At 39.1% G+C, this 18450-nt stretch overlaps 1 protein-coding gene across 2 annotated transcripts in view; it reads left to right on the top strand.

Annotated features, from left to right (window-relative positions):
* The window catches only part of slc4a3 (solute carrier family 4 member 3), a 31447-nt gene extending 22385 nt beyond the window's left edge, over positions 1–9062 (top strand). For both annotated transcript variants that reach the window (XM_055052872.1, XM_055052873.1), the window contains 7 exons: positions 387–563; positions 2575–2664; positions 2736–2902; positions 3485–3738; positions 4398–4567; positions 5489–5662; positions 6489–9062. In XM_055052872.1, the coding sequence (XP_054908847.1) occupies positions 387–563; positions 2575–2664; positions 2736–2902; positions 3485–3738; positions 4398–4567; positions 5489–5662; positions 6489–6566 (1110 nt within the window). In that variant the 3' untranslated portion in view covers positions 6567–9062. The remainder of the gene's footprint in view (positions 1–386; positions 564–2574; positions 2665–2735; positions 2903–3484; positions 3739–4397; positions 4568–5488; positions 5663–6488) is intronic.
* Positions 9063–18450: the final 9388 nt, after the last annotated feature.

The following is an 18450-nucleotide window of genomic DNA, read 5'->3' as shown; positions in this document are numbered from 1 at the left end:
ACATATTTTTACTTTTAACACTTACTTACGAGAGATAACCTTGAAAGCCAGGCTAGCATTCATGATTAGTTAAAATAACCTTGAATGCTAGCAACCAGCGAGGCTAGCATAGGGACGTTGTTCGCTATTGTAACTAGCATAGCGACCAGTGACAGCAGATAAATTGTTTCCTGTAACTAAGATGTTTCATACTCTTACGGTTTGGTGGCAGTTTTAACAAATGCGTAAAAAACATTTTTAAATCAAATTTTACAAAGACTGTAAAACAAATTAAGCAACCAAAATAAATAAACAAAACAATCAAACAACAGCTAAACGATGAATATCTCTTATGAAGCTAATCCCTCTCAGTGTGGCTAACGGTGTTAGCATCTTCTTGCTTACAGGTGTTTAAGGAGCATCCGCTGATGGCGGTTTACCCTTTGGACTCCACCATGGACGTAGACGGTCCAGTCCTCAACCAGCCCAACACGGCCCTCCTGTCCCTGGTGCTCATGATGGGAACCTTCTTCGTTGCTTTTTTCCTCAGGAAGTTCAGAAACAGTCGCTTTCTGGGCGGAAAGGTAACAGTTTTGACCTCTAACTGTTGGGAGTTTATGCTAACAGGTTAGCATCACATTATGCGTTTTTTGCGTCATCCTTCTGGTGTATATACACATCTTATAAATAATGGGAAAGTGAAGATTCTTGAGATTCCAAGATGCATGCAGATCAAAAATAAACACAGTAAACGTTTTTAATATGAAAAAATGTCCGTTTGAAGCCTCAATATTGTGTTGGTGTAGCATTTAGCATTAGCTTCCTCTACACACCATGTTGGTGTAGCATTTAGCATTAGCTTCCTCTACACACCATGTTGGTGTAGCATTTAGCATTAGCTTCCTCTACACACTTTGTTGGTGTAGCATTTAGCATTAGCTTCCTCTACACCATGTTGGTGTAGCATTTAGCATTAGCTTCCTCTACACTCCATGTTGGTGTAGCATTTAGCATTAGCTTCCTCTACACACGATGTTGGTGTAGCATTTAGCATTAGCTTCCTCTACACACCATGTTGGTGTAGCATTTAGCATTAGCTTCCTCTACACACATGTTGGTGTAGCATTTAGCATTAGCTTCCTCCACACCATGTTGGTGTAGCATTTAGCATTAGCTTCCTCTACACTCCATGTTGGTGTAGCATTTAGCATTAGCTTCCTCTACACACGATGTTGGTGTAGCATTAGCATTAGCTTCCTCTACACACCATGTTGGTGTAGCATTTAGCATTAGCTTCCTCTACACACCATGTTGGTGTAGCATTTAGCATTAGCTTCCTCTACACACCATGTTGGTGTAGCATTTAGCATTAGCTTCCTCTACACACCATGTTGGTGTAGCATTTAGCATTAGCTTCCTCTACACACCATGTTGGTGTAGCATTTAGCATTAGCTTCCTCTACACACCATGTTGGTGTAGCATTTAGCATTAGCTTCCTCTACACACCATGTTGGTGTACCATTTAGCATTAGCTTCCTCTACACTCCATGTTGGTGTAGCATTTAGCATTAGCTTCCTCTACACACCATGTTGGTGTAGCATTTAGCATTAGCTTCCTCTACACACTATGTTGGTGTAGCATTTAGCATTAGCTTCCTCTACACACCATGTTGGTGTAGCATTTAGCATTAGCTTCCTCTACACACCATGTTGGTGTAGCATTTAGCATTAGCTTCCTCTACACACGATGTTGGTGTAGCATTTAGCATTAGCTTCCTCTACACACCATTTGGTGTAGCATTTAGCATTAGCTTCCTCACACCATGTTGGTGTAGCATTTAGCATTAGCTTCCTCTACACACCATGTTGGTGTAGCATTTAGCATTAGCTTCCTCTACACACCATGTTGGTGTAGCATTTAGCATTAGCTTCCTCTACACACTATGTTGGTGTACCATTTAGCATTAGCTTCCTCTACACTCCATGTTGGTGTAGCATTTAGCATTAGCTTCCTCTACACACCATGTTGGTGTAGCATTTAGCATTAGCTTCCTCTACACACTATGTTGGTGTAGCATTTAGCATTAGCTTCCTCTACACACTATGTTGGTGTAGCATTTAGCATTAGCTTCCTCTACACACTATGTTGGTGTAGCATTTAGCATTAGCTTCCTCTATACACCATGTTGGTGTAACATTTAGCATTAGCTTCCTCTACACACCATGCTGATGTAGCATTTAGCATTAGCTTCCTCTACACACCATGTTGGTGTAGCATTTAGCATTAGCTTCCTCTACACACCATGTTGGTGTAGCATTTAGCATGTGTGAAACTAATCTCTATGATTAGCGCCGTAAGGTTAGCACAGCTAGCTCTTTAGTTGCCGGTCTTCTCTACTAGTTGGACTGTGACGTTGCATATGAGGCCATAAAAGCGTAAAATGTTGTGTATTAGAATAAAGCAGCGTATCATCAGTGGAAACGAGGGATTCTCTGCCTCACTCAGTTGAAATTAAGGTCCTATTAACCAGTTCAGCTGCCATAATCCTGGATAATTTGCTGTTTTTTGACGTTTTCTCGCTTTTCTTTCTCAGGCTAGAAGAATTATCGGCGACTTCGGGATTCCCATCTCCATCCTGCTGTCCGTACTGGTGGATGTCTCCATTCCTGACACCTACACTCAGGTGACCTCACGCTGTGGCGTCCGTCGCCGTCGACATGACGAAGGTCTCATCTCTTTACGTTTGTCCTTCAGAAACTCAATGTGCCGTCTGGGTTTTCCGTCACGTCTCCCGACAAGAGAGGCTGGCTCATCAGTCCGTTCGGAGACAAGCAGCCGTTCCCAACATGGATGATGGGAGCGTCCGTCGTTCCCGCTCTCCTCGTCTTCATCCTCATCTTCATGGAGACGCAGATCACCTCGTGCGTCTCCCTAGCGCCACATCAGGATGTTTACGACTCGTTTCAGGGCCAATGGAGACGGAAAACTCAGAAATATTGACATTAATCTCATGTATCTTCAAGTTTTTTCCAGAAAAGTTGAACATTTGTGCGAAATAACAAAATTTGGAAGTTAAACTGAGAAATTCTTCAGAAAAAAAGAAGAAATTTCTGAACTCCAAAAGTTTTAAATTTGCGTAAAAAGTTTGGAAATTCCTGAGATTGAAAAGTCAAAAAATTTATTTGATAGAAAAACTTTATAAATTTGGGATTAACAAATTATCTAAAAAAGTAATAAAAATTTATTTTAAAAGCTTTTTGAAGCTTGAAAATTTCCAGGTTTGTTTTTCTAGAAAATTTCTGAAATTGATTTAATGATTTCTGTTTAGTTGTTTTTGTTGTTTTTTTTAAGTGAATCTTCGACTTTTGAAACTGAGAATTTTCCAGGTCTATTTAATATTCCTGAGTTCCTGAGTCTTTTCTCTGATATCTGTTGGTATTTTTCGGCCCTGATTCGCCATTGTTGCCCTTTCTGCTCATTTTTCTCTGGTTTTCTGGACTCAGGCTGATCGTCAGTAAGAAGGAGCGCCGCCTGATGAAAGGCTCCGGCTTCCACCTGGACCTGCTGCTCATCGTCGTGCTCGGTGCCGTCTGCCCGCTCTTCGGCCTGCCGTGGCTCACCGCCGCCACGGTGCGCTCCGTGACGCACGTCAACGCGCTGACGGTGATGAGCAAAGCCACGGCGCCCGGCGAGAAGCCCATGATCCAGGAGGTGAAGGAGCAGCGGCTGACCGGCCTGCTGGTGGCGGTGCTGGTCGGTGAGCAGAAACCAGCACAGCTCTTCCTTCCACTCAATTTTCCTATAATAATATAAGGGGATGGAATGTCTTTACAGCGCTCTGCCACTAATTTAATGCTACTGCCGGAAAAATTAGATTTTCAGAGAAAGAGAGTTTTTGTTGACTGGAGGTCAAATTTACCTAAATTTAAAAAATTCAGCACCTTTTCTGAAAAATTCATCCATATTTTTTCATCAACATGTTACTTTTTACTAGCACAATTTTTTCTTTCACTTAACTTTCCAGGTTTTTAGTTTTTGGCAGCTGTGGAACAAAATTATTAACATTAATATATATAAAAACCAGCTGGTGAAATTGCCCTAATTTTCCTAAGACATGTAATTTTTCTTATCAGTTTCTCCTTCCACTTAATTTTCCAAGACTTTGGTTTTCGTCAGCTGTAAGACAGATTGGGCCAAACTAAAATCAACACCACTTCTCTTTTTGTAAAATTGTTTTGAAAGAAGTTTTATTGGTAAAATTGCATTATTTTTCAAATAGTTTTTCCTTCCACTTAACTTTCGGGGTTTCTACCGTTTGTGAGCTGTAACCCAGAATGATCAGGCTGAGCGTTGTGAACCTCCCAGGCTGGGTTCAGCTCGGCGGTGTGATCATGTGACTGTCCTGCGCCGCTCCAGGCATGTCCATCGTGATGACCGACGTCCTGCGCCACATCCCGCTCGCCGTCCTCTTCGGCATCTTCCTCTACATGGGCGTCACCTCGCTGACCGGCATCCAGCTCTACGAACGAATCACGCTCATGGTGACTCCCGCCAAGCACCACCCGGACCACATCTACGTCACCAAGGTGACCCAGATCCCTGGCCGCATGACGTCTGTGAATCTGGTGCAGTGGTTGTTTTAAATCAGATCTTCGTTAACCGTCCTCCAGGAAGCTTTGGCTCCATTTTTAATTATTGTCAGGAGTGGCTTTCAACTGCTAGCTAAAGAGTTAGCTGCACTAACCATGAACATTAGCTCTGCTAACGCTAAATCGCTACACAAATTTAGTAAACAGTACAATATATAACTGCTGTACTCAGCAGAAGCTAGCGGTGAAGTGCAACACCAATAAAATATTTAGCAGAAGTTAGCGCTAATGTGCTATAGCAGTGTGGTATTTGGCAGAAGCTAATGCTAAACCAACATAGCATTTAGTAGAGGCTAATGCTAATGCGCTAACTTTAATTAAGGGAAGCTAAATGCACTCAACATTTTCAAAGTTTAACCATTTATATACATTGTTGGAAATAATTAAAAGTTGCAGATAAGAAAATAAACATTTCATTGCTCAGAATTCAGACATCTTTCCTTCAGTGAGCTCTTATTTAATTCCCCTTTTCATAAAGTATTTTGGATTTTTAACTTAATTAAACTGCAGCTAAAAAGTCCTTCCACTGAGGGGAAAGTTCAGAACTTTCTGCTTCACATCAGTACAGGTTGTTATTTACTGCATAAACAGGAGATTTTCTTTCTTGTAGTGGCAGGTGAAGCTAAAACTGCCATAGGATGGAACATATTTACAGACAAATTTATTTACCTCATCTAAGTACAAAATGTTTCTATTTTTTAACATTTCTTTCTTGTTTTTTGAGTCAGATTTCACAAACATGTTTTTCTGAGGCCTCAGACTCACAGCAGTTCACCCAGCGTCCACTAGATGGAGCCAGAAACGCATATTTTTGTTTCCCTGCTGGAGGAGAGAACTTGTGGCTGTTCTGTGCTTCAGGTGAAGACGTGGCGTATGAACATGTTCACCGCCATCCAGCTGGCCTGCATCGTGGCGCTGTGGGTGGTGAAGTCCACCGTGGCGTCGCTGGCCTTCCCCTTCATCCTCATCATGACCGTGCCGCTGCGCCGCCTCGTCCTCTCCAGGATCTTTGAGGAGCGCGAGCTGCAGGCGGTACGTCTGGCAGCCAGCGGCGGCCATGTTGTTGCTTCACTGGAAATTTTTTAAGGAATTACAAAGATTAACTTTAACATGATAATTAGATTTAAATATTTATTTTTCTTCAAGTTTTTAACCATAAAGACACCAAATTCATTCTGGAGCCGCAGTGACTTTAGAAATATAATAAATAAAAATTAAACCTCTTCGCTAGAACTGTTGACCAGACTTTTAATGAGCTTCATCATCCGTTATGTTTTAGTTTGAATCTAATCTTTAATATAAAATTTATAGCTAATGCTAAATTTTTTCAACCAGTGATGGCATAAAGTTAAAGTCTGAATGCTAATATGTTTAAAACATGGACAGATATAACAATTAACCTGTTAATCATAAAGAATTTCACAAGTTTATCAGTTAAATTGTACAGTAATAAAGTTTCAATAATAGAAGAATAAATTTGTAAAAATATCCGTCAGTCCAGACTGAAAACTGATTGGTCTTGGTTACCAAGGTTACTTGGACCAATCAGAACGCTCCAAAGGACGCATCACAGCAGCCAGCCAATCAGTGGCGAGCTCTTATTCACCATCAACAGAGTTTTGTTTTAAAAAAGGTCAAATTTTTAAGTTTTTCTGTGGACGATGTTTTTCCAAACGCTGCTTAAAAAGTATTTTAAGGTTAAATAAAAAGTATTTTAAGGTTAAATAAAAAGCATTTTAAGGTTAAATGTGGTTTTTAAATGAAACTGATAACTGAGCCTCATTAGTTTCATAGTTTTATGGTTTTTGTGTAAAATCACCATTTTGTTTCTCATTTTAAGACCATTTCTCTTTTGCAGCTGGACTGCGATGAAGACTCCCCCAACTTTGACGAAGACGGGCGAGACGAATACAACGAGATCCACATGCTCGTCTGAAGAGCAGAACCCGGTTCCTCCTGCGGCGCCGCCGGTCCGAAGCACACGGACAGAACCGCGTCACGCGCTGGATGAAGACGAACCTCGGCTCCGTTTTCACCCAGAAATCAGACGCTTCAACGTTTCTGGATCCTTTTGTCCCTTTAAGTTCTCTGCAGGTCTGGGGAAAAGTGCAATGGGGAAACAAACATGATTTATTTTCTTCTTGGAAGGAGAAATCAGAGCTGCCTGTAGTTGAGCTCCGTACTGCCGTGATCACTTTCACTTTTAGAAACCAAGTTCTGCAGCTGAACTTCCTGTCCGTCTTTAAATGTCGTTTTCTGGTGGAAACTCAGAGGGAATCTGTTAGCAGTTCGACTCCTGAACGTATAAATATAGAACTCACACCCACCAACCTTCACTTTCTACTCTGTTTATTTTCTGTTGATTTTGTGTAAAATTCAGTCAAAATCTGAATTGTGTGGAAGGACAGAAAGAGCGAAAAGTTACTGGGACAAAAAAGACTGATTTTTAAATTCAATCTGTTGTTGCATAACTGTTCTGTAAAGGTTTTGGTGGGAATTTAGTGGATTAAGTCACAATATTTCTGCTTTACAGTGACCTTTATATTCTGATCTTTTAATCTATTTTTAAAAAATCTGGTTCAGAAAGACGGCGTTGTATTAATACCACAGTAGATGGAGAAAAAGCACATTTCTGTCAAAAAATGAAGAGATTTGGAGATCTGGGATTGGAAATTTTTCAGTTTTTTTCTACCAAAAAAAAAAATTTTTTTTCAAGCAAATTTTTGACTTTTTCAGATTTTCAAACATCAAAATTCGTCGACATTTGAAAATTTTGAGATTTATTTAAACATTTTTGCATTTTTTTTTCCAAGAAAATTTTTGACTCTTCAAACTCAGAATTTAAAAAAAAATAATTTCAGAAATCTTCTAGAAATTTTTTTACATTTCTGAGTTTAAAAAGTTAAAAATTCTCAACTTAATACTCAGAAATTTACATTTTTGTAGAAAATTTCAGAGATTAATCTCAAAACTTCTGGATTTTTTGGTGAACATTTCCTCCTGGTTTTTGTGTCCAACACGCCCTCATGCAAAGAACTCGTTGCACAACTTGAGAAGCAGTTGCAGTTCTGCTGTTTTTACTAATCACTTGATGTAATGTTACGAAAAAAGCCATGTCAGCAGAAAATCGTAATGAGCATCAGGACCTGCTCCAGGACGTTAGCCTGAGCGGCTAACTGCAAGCTGCTTCGCTACAACCTTCTACACAATTTCAACAAGAGAATGTCAATATGATGGCTAATATGCTAATGTTTTCTTTGCTAGCACAAATTAACCAGTTAGCTCCGAGTTGCAGCAAAGTTAGCAGGTTGAAAACAGGAAGTAGTGCCTCAGATCAGGACGTTATTTCATTGGTTCTTCATACTGTGACCCTATGATCTGAAACCCAGCAGCTTTTTGGATAGCTAGTAATGCTAATGTTAGCTAATGTGCTAACACTGGCATTGCTAATAAGGTTCAGCTGAACACAACAATCCCAGCTAACTTATTATTATTATCCCAGTCTGTGATAGTAATTAATGTTTGTTTCTTTCTCTGTGGAAAATCTACAAATTACTGAATATTTAAAGTTATTTTCTGCTCTGACTCTTTCTGAACTCTTTAACAACCCAGATTTCGCTCAAATCAAACATATTGTCTCATAAAGACGTTGTGTGTCTTTACTGCCCTCCTTCATTTGAGCCTGCAGGGTTTCTGTCTCAGGGGAAACTGACCTTTGCTCTGTAAATACTCCCAGCACCAGTCGGACCGTTTGTGTACATAAAGTGAGCGATGACCAGATTAAAGAGGCAACGTTTCGCCGTTTCCTGTGAAGTGAGGCATGGCGGTTTATGACTGATCTTTGCAGCGGAGCTCAGACCTGCCGCGGCGTGCGTTCGCTGGAAACGAGCCGCTCCGTATCGGACCTCACCGGGTTCCTCCCGTTCTGCTCATCACAGCTTAATGTCACTTTTCTGGAAGTTAAATCACATTTCAGCTGCATCCAGGCCTCCTGCCCCTCATTTAAAAACATCCAGAAGCTTTTAAACAAACTGGCTTCATTTGTAATTATTAGTTTAATGTTTAAATCTGAACTTTTCTCAGATAAATGAAAACTAGCAGCTAAATCTCTGTTTGAAATTAAAGTCTGTGTAAATTGTTACATAAAAGTAGAACATTTTATAGGAAATATTCAGTTATTTCATGTTTTTCTTTGTTTTTAAGATATTTTTCATTTAAAAAAACTAATATGCAAATCTTTTTATTAAATTAGAAAATGATTAAATTGTTTATTTTAGTAGTCAGTAAAATATTGAATATAAATATTACAGCCCACAAGTTGCAGCCGGGGAGTTTCAGGGCCAAAGTCTAAGTTTTTAAAAAAATTTAATTATAAAGACACAAAAAATGGTTTTATTGAGAAAAGGCGTTATTAAAATCTGATGTTTTTTTTTAATAAACTCGTTTGTTTCTAACTGCTGCAACTGATAATCTGATGCCGACGTGTTAAAAGATTAAATGAGTCAAATTGAGGTAAAACGTTATTTAAACTTAAAATCTTTTTTCTTTATGAAATTCTAATAAAACTGCTGCTTCATTTTCCTAATATTTGACCTTTTTCTGGCTGTATTCCCACTTCATCCTCATTGTTTTGACTTCATCCTTTATTATGAATTTATTTCTGTCTTTTAATGACTTTATTTGGACAATATTTAGATTTTATTCTCATCTGATAATTTATAATTAAAATAATGATCCTATATTTATGTGAAAAATAAACGATTTATTTGACAAAATAAATTATAACATTTAATATAATTGTACTCAATTACTTTAATTATAAGTTCATAATTACTATAAGAATCATTATAATTAGATATGAATTATTACAACATACTTTAAAATAATTATTGCTTATTATAATAGTGTTCAAATAAATTATTTTGATGATTTATCATGCATCATTTTTTAACTAATTTGCAATAAGTTATAAAAATAATAATTATTATTTTATAATGGTTATAATTATTTATAATTATAACAAAAGTATAAATTATTCTTTATACTTTTGTTAAAAGTATAAAGAATAATTTTAACAATTTACTCTAATAAATTATGATGCATTATTTTTTTAAATATAATTTATTAGTTTTTATATATATTTTGCAGTGTTTTCTATATATAGCACCATTTAATATTATGATTTTATTTTTGGCCGACATTCAGTCAGAATCATGACAAACAATCAGATTAACAAGCATCCAGGTTACCATGGAAACCCTGATTGCTGGCCTGTGTGTCAAAGGTCAGCTGGAGGAGCCCATCCATGTTCAAATACCAGCAATGAAAAGAAACTGCTTTAAATTTTCTGCTGGGGATGATGTCACTTCTCCACATTTCGTTGCCACGGCAACCAGACGGCCGACCCCGGGTGACCCGACCCGGGTCACCTGGGTCGGGTCACCTGGGTCGGGTCCAATCGACCTTCATCACTCTGAGCGAAGGCCTGATGTGTAAACACAACTCTTCCTCATGACACAAACTGCAGCAGAGATGAACGAATGCACATTCATTCATTCATTCATTCATTCAGTCACCATGACTGTAAAGACGGTTCACAACTGTTCTTTGTTATTTTTTGTCTGAAATAAAGATGAATGATGTGACACTGAAGTATTTCCTTCTGTCCTAATCCGTGTTCCTGGGACACCAAGAGGTTTTATAGTTTATTATTATTTATTATGTTCAAGAAATGAAACTGTAGGAAGAAAAGCACAGAGGCGGGTTAGGGTCAGAGGTGAACGTCATAAACGATAATGTTGTTTTTACAGTGTAGTAATGCAAGAACACATTCTCATTTTAAATTCTAATGGACATTTAGACATTTTAAATATCCAAACAAAACTTCAGAAACAACAAATCATTTTTTAGGTCTCTGTAAACAAGAACAACAAAAGGTCTGAAGACTTTTATCATTCAGTGTTTGGTAGAAAGAGAAACTCAGATGCATATTATTAAGCTTATTGTAATTAATGAATGAATTTGTTCCTGAAGCAACAAATCATGTCAATAAAGACATGAGGCTGAATTATGTCTTAAATCTTTTTATTCCTTTACAAGTAAGATCAACAAAATGTGCCCTTTTTGACAAAATAATTAACATTAAATCACAGCTATGTAATTAAAATAAATGACTGCATGAATATTTGATTAGATTTGTTTTATCTTCTCATTTTCTTGCTCTCCTCCGCAGCTGAAACAATATTTGGCTAATTAGCTCCCTGTGTTCCTGCCGGATGATTATTGGTGTTACGCACCTCTCTCACTTCCGCTAAGGAGACGTGGACGGATGCTAAGCGCTGTTAGCCAAGACGGAAAGATCCGCCACTAGAGAAAAAAACGTTCCTCTTAAGTTTCTCGTTTAAACCAAACTCCTTATTACTGTTTTCCGTAAATGTTCCTGTTTTCAGCAGGAACCATGAACTCCGTGCGGAAACCGCCGCGGAGCAGCAACATGTTTCCCAAACCTGACGGGTTTTGGCAAAAAGGCTCCAAAACGCGGGACTATTTTCAACTCAACGGAAAATCTCAGTTTAATGGGTGATCTGCAGAACGGAAGTGACGTGTCTGTCCTCAGCGGGAAACATCAGCTACTTCCTGAATGCTAACAGGTAACAGGTTTTTGTTCCAATCAAACTTTTATCTGTCAATACAGAATAAAAATACAATGAACGACATTTTGGCCGACATGGAAAAAGAGATTATAAGTATAATGTATATAATATGATATTTCATGCTCTAATGTTTCACTAAAAGTGATGTTTGAACTTCATCCTATGCATTTCTGCGTTCATGTTTCACAAGATATGAGAGTTGAGAGAAATAATTTTTACTTGACTCGTCGATTAATCATCAGAATGATTGATCAGTTAATTATTCTGATGATCTTAAAAATCATCATTTTTAAGATGATTGTTTACAGCAGCAGACTTGGATTACAGTTTTGTTGTTGCAATAAACTATTAATCATTAACTTAAATAATCTTAATTTCCGTTTGCATGATTTATTGTTTTTCTCTTTTTACAAAAAAACTGGAAGATAAAAGCCTGAAATCTGGTGCTTTGATGCACAGAGTTCTTAATTAATTTTATTATTTTGTGTTTTTGTTTATTTATTTAAAATGTCTTCCAGTTCCAGTGTTAAATGTTCGTTATAATTTAAAGTTTATTGATCTTTGAGATGGCCATTACCATCATATTATCTGAAAATGGTCTCAAAACAACTATATTGTCATTTATTGCAGTAATTTCTGATTTATTGTCCAGCAAAGTGTTATTTTTTCAGGCCAGTTGCACCTGTCGGCCATTTTACAGCGACAGAAGTTGCTTCCACATTTGGCTGTAACATTTTCAGTATCTTTGTTGTTTTCGAGTGAAGTCAGTTTTTGTTGGTGGTCAGTTTCTGGGGTTTTCTGCAGGTGTAAGGGTTTGGAAAGGGTTAGATATTTACTTTGTGGCCGCGGCTCCATCAGGATCCAAACTACAACAAAAGGTGAATAAAGTTGGACTGACGCGTCGCTGTCCAGTCTTTCCATGCTGGTGTTCTTTCTGTTACTCCCAGTTCCCAATTAAGTTTCATTTAATTGGAGCTCCATAACCGCATTTTATACCTTTAATTACCAAAGACAGAAAACATAACATCCAGCCTGTGAAACGCTGACTCGGCAGTAATTGAGCTCTAAGCCGTTTCCGTGGTGGTGAGGTGAACACACAGAAAGGGCAGGAAGAGCGTGATAACTACCCCGGGGGCGATTAACACCAGCAGGGTGCGCAGTGGGGGGTCCTGGACCTGGCTGCACTGGGAGAAGAACGCCTGGTGGACCTCCAGGAAGACGCCGTCCACCAGGAACGTGTGACCCGTGCACCAGCTCCGCTGCAGAGAGCCGTCCACACACATCTTCAGGCTGTTGTAAAAGCTGCAGGAGGGAGAGAGAGAGCAAGACGGAGGGGAAGCGTTAGCGCCTCATTGGTTCAGATGTACGTGTGGGAAATCCCCACACTCTGTTTTCAACTGTTACAACTGGCTAACTGGTTGCTAAGATGTAGTAACTGGATTGTCCAGGCCGTCTTTAAACGCACCACCAGTGCAGCAGAGTTTCCTTCAAAACAAACAATCGCTGCGTTTCCATCACGTCTCTGTGGGAGACTTGACTTCATCAGGCGCTGGAGCAACAATCAGCTCCTACCTGGGAGCGTCTTGGGGAACCGCAGTCGGCCATTTTACAAAAGAAATATTGATTCATCGTGTGAGAATAATCCTGTCACCATAACAAATATTCCTGAGTGATAAATGGTCCCAGATGTTACTGTGATTATATTATTTTGAGACCATTTTCAACTAATATAATATTAATGGCATAAAAATGCAAGAAGACATTTTAAATGTTCAAAGCAAATATAATGAGTTATGAACTAAATTATCCTTCAAAAATGTTTTGTTGAGATTGAAGCTTCAGACTGAAACTTTTATCATCCAGTTTTTGTTAGAAAGAGAAAAACAATAAATTGTTTGGTCCATTTTAATTTATCATGTGATGAATTAAAATGGACCAATTTATGGATTTATTTCTTATTGTTTGTTGGAATAACAACTTTTTATGAATTGTGTGACACTGTGAAAATAAAACAATCATCCTCCTATTACTTCCTGTCATCTTCTTTGGTGTTTCCACCAGTAGTAACATCCCACTATCGATATATTGATTATTGATATGCCTTAAAATTTTTTTCGAAAAGTATAATTTTTCTCAAAATTGGCGTGTTTTCATAAAACAAATGTATTTTCTTTTGCATGGAGATATTAGCTAAACAATTAATTAATCCAAACGATTAGTTAATCCAATCGATTAGTTAATCCAATCGATTAGTTAATCCAATCGATTAGCTAATTCATGCCAGTAAATCACTTTATGCTACTTAACAAGAATAATAATCTTATTTTCTGTCCTGTACTCGACTTTCCTGCTTTGTTTGGAGGGAAACTCTGGTGTTTAACTAGCAAAAAAATGAAATTTTTGCAAATAGGGGAAATAAATTCAGTTTTCTTCTTCCAGTAAAAGTCTTGATTGACTTATGAAGTGGAAAAACAGGATTCAGAAGGAAAAGATCTGGTTGTCGATGGAGAAATCGGGCAGTGGAAGCTGCAGGGTGCCGATGATCTGCAGACACATCGGTGGAAAAACGGTTAAATCTCCAGAACGTCGGAATGTTTTTGCCAAAGTTCAGACCTGATCCGAATCCAGAAGCTAAAAGCTGAAAACCAGAACGATGGCAAGAAATATGGCTCGATTTGTTGGAGAGAAAATCAGAGAACTGCCTGACGATCTGAGGCCAAAGAAAGGCTTCGCCGCTGATACTTGAGAGGAAATCATAGTTTAATATAATGTATAATATCTGGCATCGGAATAAACATTTCTGGGTCGAGTTATGTGTTATTAAAGCAGGAAAAAGGAAAGCAAAGCTGCACTTTCAATCATGTGATCCAGTCGGACGCCATGAGCCAAAAACATCTCGCCTCAGTGACTCCGAGCTTCTTCTGAAGGAGAAACCACCCTCTGCTTGAGGGCTAGCTTATATTTCATGGTCAGATATTAAATTGTCATATCCTGAAGATGTGGAGACAAGCAGAGCCTCAATAAATCATCACAAACCTCACAACCACTCATTGTTACATGATTTCAGAGTGGAAAACATCTGGGACCGAACCGGGCCTTGCAGCTGGACCCAAGTTACACTGTCAAAAATTAACAGCAATAATTTGGTTCATTTAGTCTGAAATAAAAGTTTTACTCATTCATTTAAAAATGTCTCGATTTCAAACTATTTACTGAGCTAAATGTTTGGCTAAAGACCAAACCTTTAGTTAGCAAGCTAATAATTTTGTTTGAGCTAAATATTTAGCTTGCTAGCTATATTATAATATTTAGGTAAATAATTGGTTTTAAACTAAATGATTCTCTTGGTAGCTAAAAATATGAAGCTAAATGTTTAGCCTACTAACTAAATATTTAACACAAATCCAACATAACATACTAGCTAGAAGCTAAGTATGTAGCATGTATGTAGCTTTATGCTACAGACTTGGCACTAAGCTATGTATGTAGTTTGAATTGAAGCTAAATATTTATATCAAATTGTTATATCCAAACTAAACATGTCGCTCTAAAATGGCTAAATATTTTGTTAGCTCTAAGATAGCAACATATTTACAAACTTTAAACTGAACATTTAGCTTGCTAACTAAATATTTAGTTTGGAGTTAAATCTCGCTTTATAATCAAATATTGAGCCTCAAACTGAATATTTTGTTTTGAGTTTAAAAGTTTTGTCTGTAAATTAAATATTTTGTTAAATATTTCGAAACTGATATTTATAGATGAATATGAAACATTGTGGAAATATACTTTTGGAACATGAACCTCCAGGTTTCGCTGTTATTTCAGGCCAAGTGACCCAAATATTTCCAGTTCATTTTTGAGCGAGTCTTCAGAACCGTACCGGGCCGGTTTCATGACCCAAAGCGTTTCATCCGGCAGTTTGAGAGAAGAACCTGGTGGTGACTCATCAGATATTTACGGTTTGACGGCCGGCCACGCGCAGGCCTGCTGGTAGCCGCTCGTCTCCATGCTCTGGTTGAAATCGGACCTGCAGTTCTGGACGCTGAAGTGGAACTGGTTCTGGTTGCAGGGTGGGATAACGTCACCGTCGGTTCCTGGAGAAAACAAGCGTGATTAGGGCCACTGCTGGTTTAAATGCGCTTTTTATTATTACTCTGCACATAATTGATAACTGTGTTGTTTTAATGCGCAGCCTCCAGATCTAAACTGTGTTTGATTTGGACCCGGTTCGGGTTTGTGTAAAATACAGCAGCACAGTTTCTGTAAGGCCTGCATTCTGACAGGTTAATGAGCCAAAAGCATTAAATCCACCGCGTTTCGCTGCAAGTTCTAAATATTTCTGTTGGACCCGGCTCTGAGGCTGGACTCGGTCCATTTCTGACATTCTTGTTATTGTTTCTTAAATTATTCAGCGATTCTCTGTGAAAACCATCCGCATGCAGCTGCTTGTTGTTTCTCTGCTGCAGAAACGTTTTTGTTTGGTCACTGAATATCTATCAAACGTCATCAGTCAGTTGGAGAGAAAAACCATCGATTTCTGTTCACTCAGAAAAAAGTCTGCAGTTTTAAAACGACGGATCAACAGGCTAAAGATGCTTACTTTTAGCCCGTAAAAGTAATGACACCCAAACCCAAACGCTCCACCAATGGCGCCATCTAGTGTTTGTGATGTGGAGGCATCTGGAGCCGCTCCGCTTTGCAGAATCCTTCTAATCAAAGTCGGTTTTCCAGCACAAACTGATTGTTCTGGGTCATGACTGACATCCAGAGTTTGGCTAGGCCACTCAAAACCCATTGGTAGAAGCCACTAACTAAAAAGTTGGTTCTGCTAAACTGAAAGCGCTAAACCAGATGATATCTAGCAGAAGCTAATGCTAAAGCTAAGGTAAAACATGTTCATATCCGCCATGTGTCAACGTGCTTCATGTGCTTCAGTTTACCGTTTTACCTTCAGACGGTCAACTCTGTGATTTCTCACGTTTCAGGAAGTGATTCAGTAGATTTTAAACAGTTTACTATACAAATACAGCAATGCATTCTGGGTAATAAATGACATTGCTGCAACGCAACAATACATTTCATTTTGTTGAAGATGACGTCATCATTTGTGTTGATGCACAGTGGACATAAACGTTTGAATTTCACACTTTAGCATTAGCTTTTGCTACATAGCATCTTGGTGTAGCACTTTAGCATTAGCTTTTGCTAAATAGCATCTTGGTGTAGCACTTTAGCATTAGCTTTTGCTAAATAGCATCTTGGTGTAGCACTTTAGCATTAGCTTTTGCTACATAGCATCTTGGTGTAGCACTTTAGCATTAGCTTTTGCTACGTAGCATCTTGGTGTAGCACTTTAGCATTAGCTTTTGCTAAATAGCATCTTGGTGTAGCACTTTAGCATTAGCTTTTGCTACGTAGCATCTTGGTGTAGCACTTTAGCATTAGCTTTTGCTACATAGCATCTTGGTGTAGTACTTTAGGATTAGCATGACAAATGTTCCTGATTAGAGCTTTAGCTAAAGTTAGCTGTGCTGACCAGTAGCTAGGAGCTTAGCAAGCAGAAGCTGTGAACCTGATCTGCTCAGTCTCAATCGTTATCCTGAGTCTTTCTGCCCGTCGGTCAGTGAAGCAACGTTGTTTCCTGATTTTTGGACTCACTGGTTCCGGTAGAACATCTCCATGTCACCTCACAGGTTTAAAATGTTTAACCAGCTCAAAGGATTTAATGTGTCTGTTTTAAATATATGGTGACTGAGTGAGAGAACGTTACCTGCCCAGGTGGCTAAAAGTGTCAGCAGGAGAACAGACGGCATCATCTGGGAAGATCTGATGTTCATCTGTGTGTCAGAAATATCCAGAATGTTCTTATTCTGACTCGCAGGACGACCACATCACCTAAAATCAGAATGAATAAAAACACGCGCTACTTTCCCACACCAGTCTGCTTCCCAGCAGACAGTCGGAGCATTTTAAGTTGAATATTTCTGTTTACACAAAAGAAGCTGAACGCAGCTAATCTGTAGTTATTACGCACCTCGTCAGCTGCGATCCGCTCGGTGTTTGTTTCCTCAGCCAAACCCGTTCAGTCCCAGTCAGAAGAACCACTGATGGGTCCGGTTTTACCTCTGGAGGTAATTAGATTGAGCAACAGCAGTGGGCAGCCTGCTTCCTTTCCCAGGCGGGTTCTGGCCGTTTCCCATCTCCATGTTTCGCCCTCGGACCCAAAAATACATGACCTACGACCTCAGAGTCACGGCGTCCGCATGCTTAATGTCCCTGTTTAGGTCTTGCTGGGAGGCCTTTCCCAGTCACAGCTGGAGAAAGTCCAGTGGGATGTTTGAGTGAAGTGTTTCTAGGATCTCTGGATATTAAATTGGTGTTTCTTGTTCAGGTCAACATGACTTTGCTGGAGGAAGTTGGGACAGAAAAGCCTCATTTCTTGCATTTCTGTTTTGGGGGGTTTCCAGTTGGAGCTCTGACTGCACCAGATAAGAAACAAAAAATGTGTAATTATTGCAGAAAGAGGAAGGAAGCGTTTCTATAGCAACCACCTTATGTCATAGCCACGCCCACTCGTCACCGAACCCAGACCCAGGTTTCACTGCTTCTGTTTCAAATCTCGATCAAAAGTCAGTTAGTGACCAAATTTCTCCCATTAATGACTCTGAATTGTTCCTGTCTGTTGCCCAACATCAGTGTATGGATTGGCCTAGTTAAAGTCTGGGCTGAAATCCGACCAATGCGGCCGAATTAAAGCAATTCTGCTAAAAAGTCTGGGTTAAAACTTCTGGTGTCGGAAAAGCCTCATTTCCGGCTGCTGGACATCAGCTGTCAGGTTTCAGTGTATAACGCCTGTTGTGATTATTAAACGATGTGAAACTATTTTAACTTCTCTTCATGGCTGCTGGCGGAGGATCGAAGCCCCGGACGAGGCTGAACAGGAAAACAAATCTTCTCCCATTAGCAGTGGGACCCTGTGGAAACTGTGGCCCGCAGCATGACGGCTGTCAGGCCAGAAACCATTACAGCTTGTTAAGGTCACGTCCAGAATCCTGGGATAAGGATCCAGCCCTGCTTCCTGCTCCGGAGGAAAACCCTCCGGCTAATCCGGTTCCGACTTTATCATATATTCCAGACGTGTTAGATAATATTCAGCTGCCCTGA

Source organism: Poeciliopsis prolifica, unplaced genomic scaffold, assembly GCF_027474105.1.
Source record: "Poeciliopsis prolifica strain line A6 unplaced genomic scaffold, Auburn_PproV2 SCAFFOLD036, whole genome shotgun sequence".
Classification (NCBI taxonomy): domain Eukaryota; kingdom Metazoa; phylum Chordata; class Actinopteri; order Cyprinodontiformes; family Poeciliidae; genus Poeciliopsis; species Poeciliopsis prolifica.
This window is presented reverse-complemented; position numbering and strand designations above follow the sequence as displayed.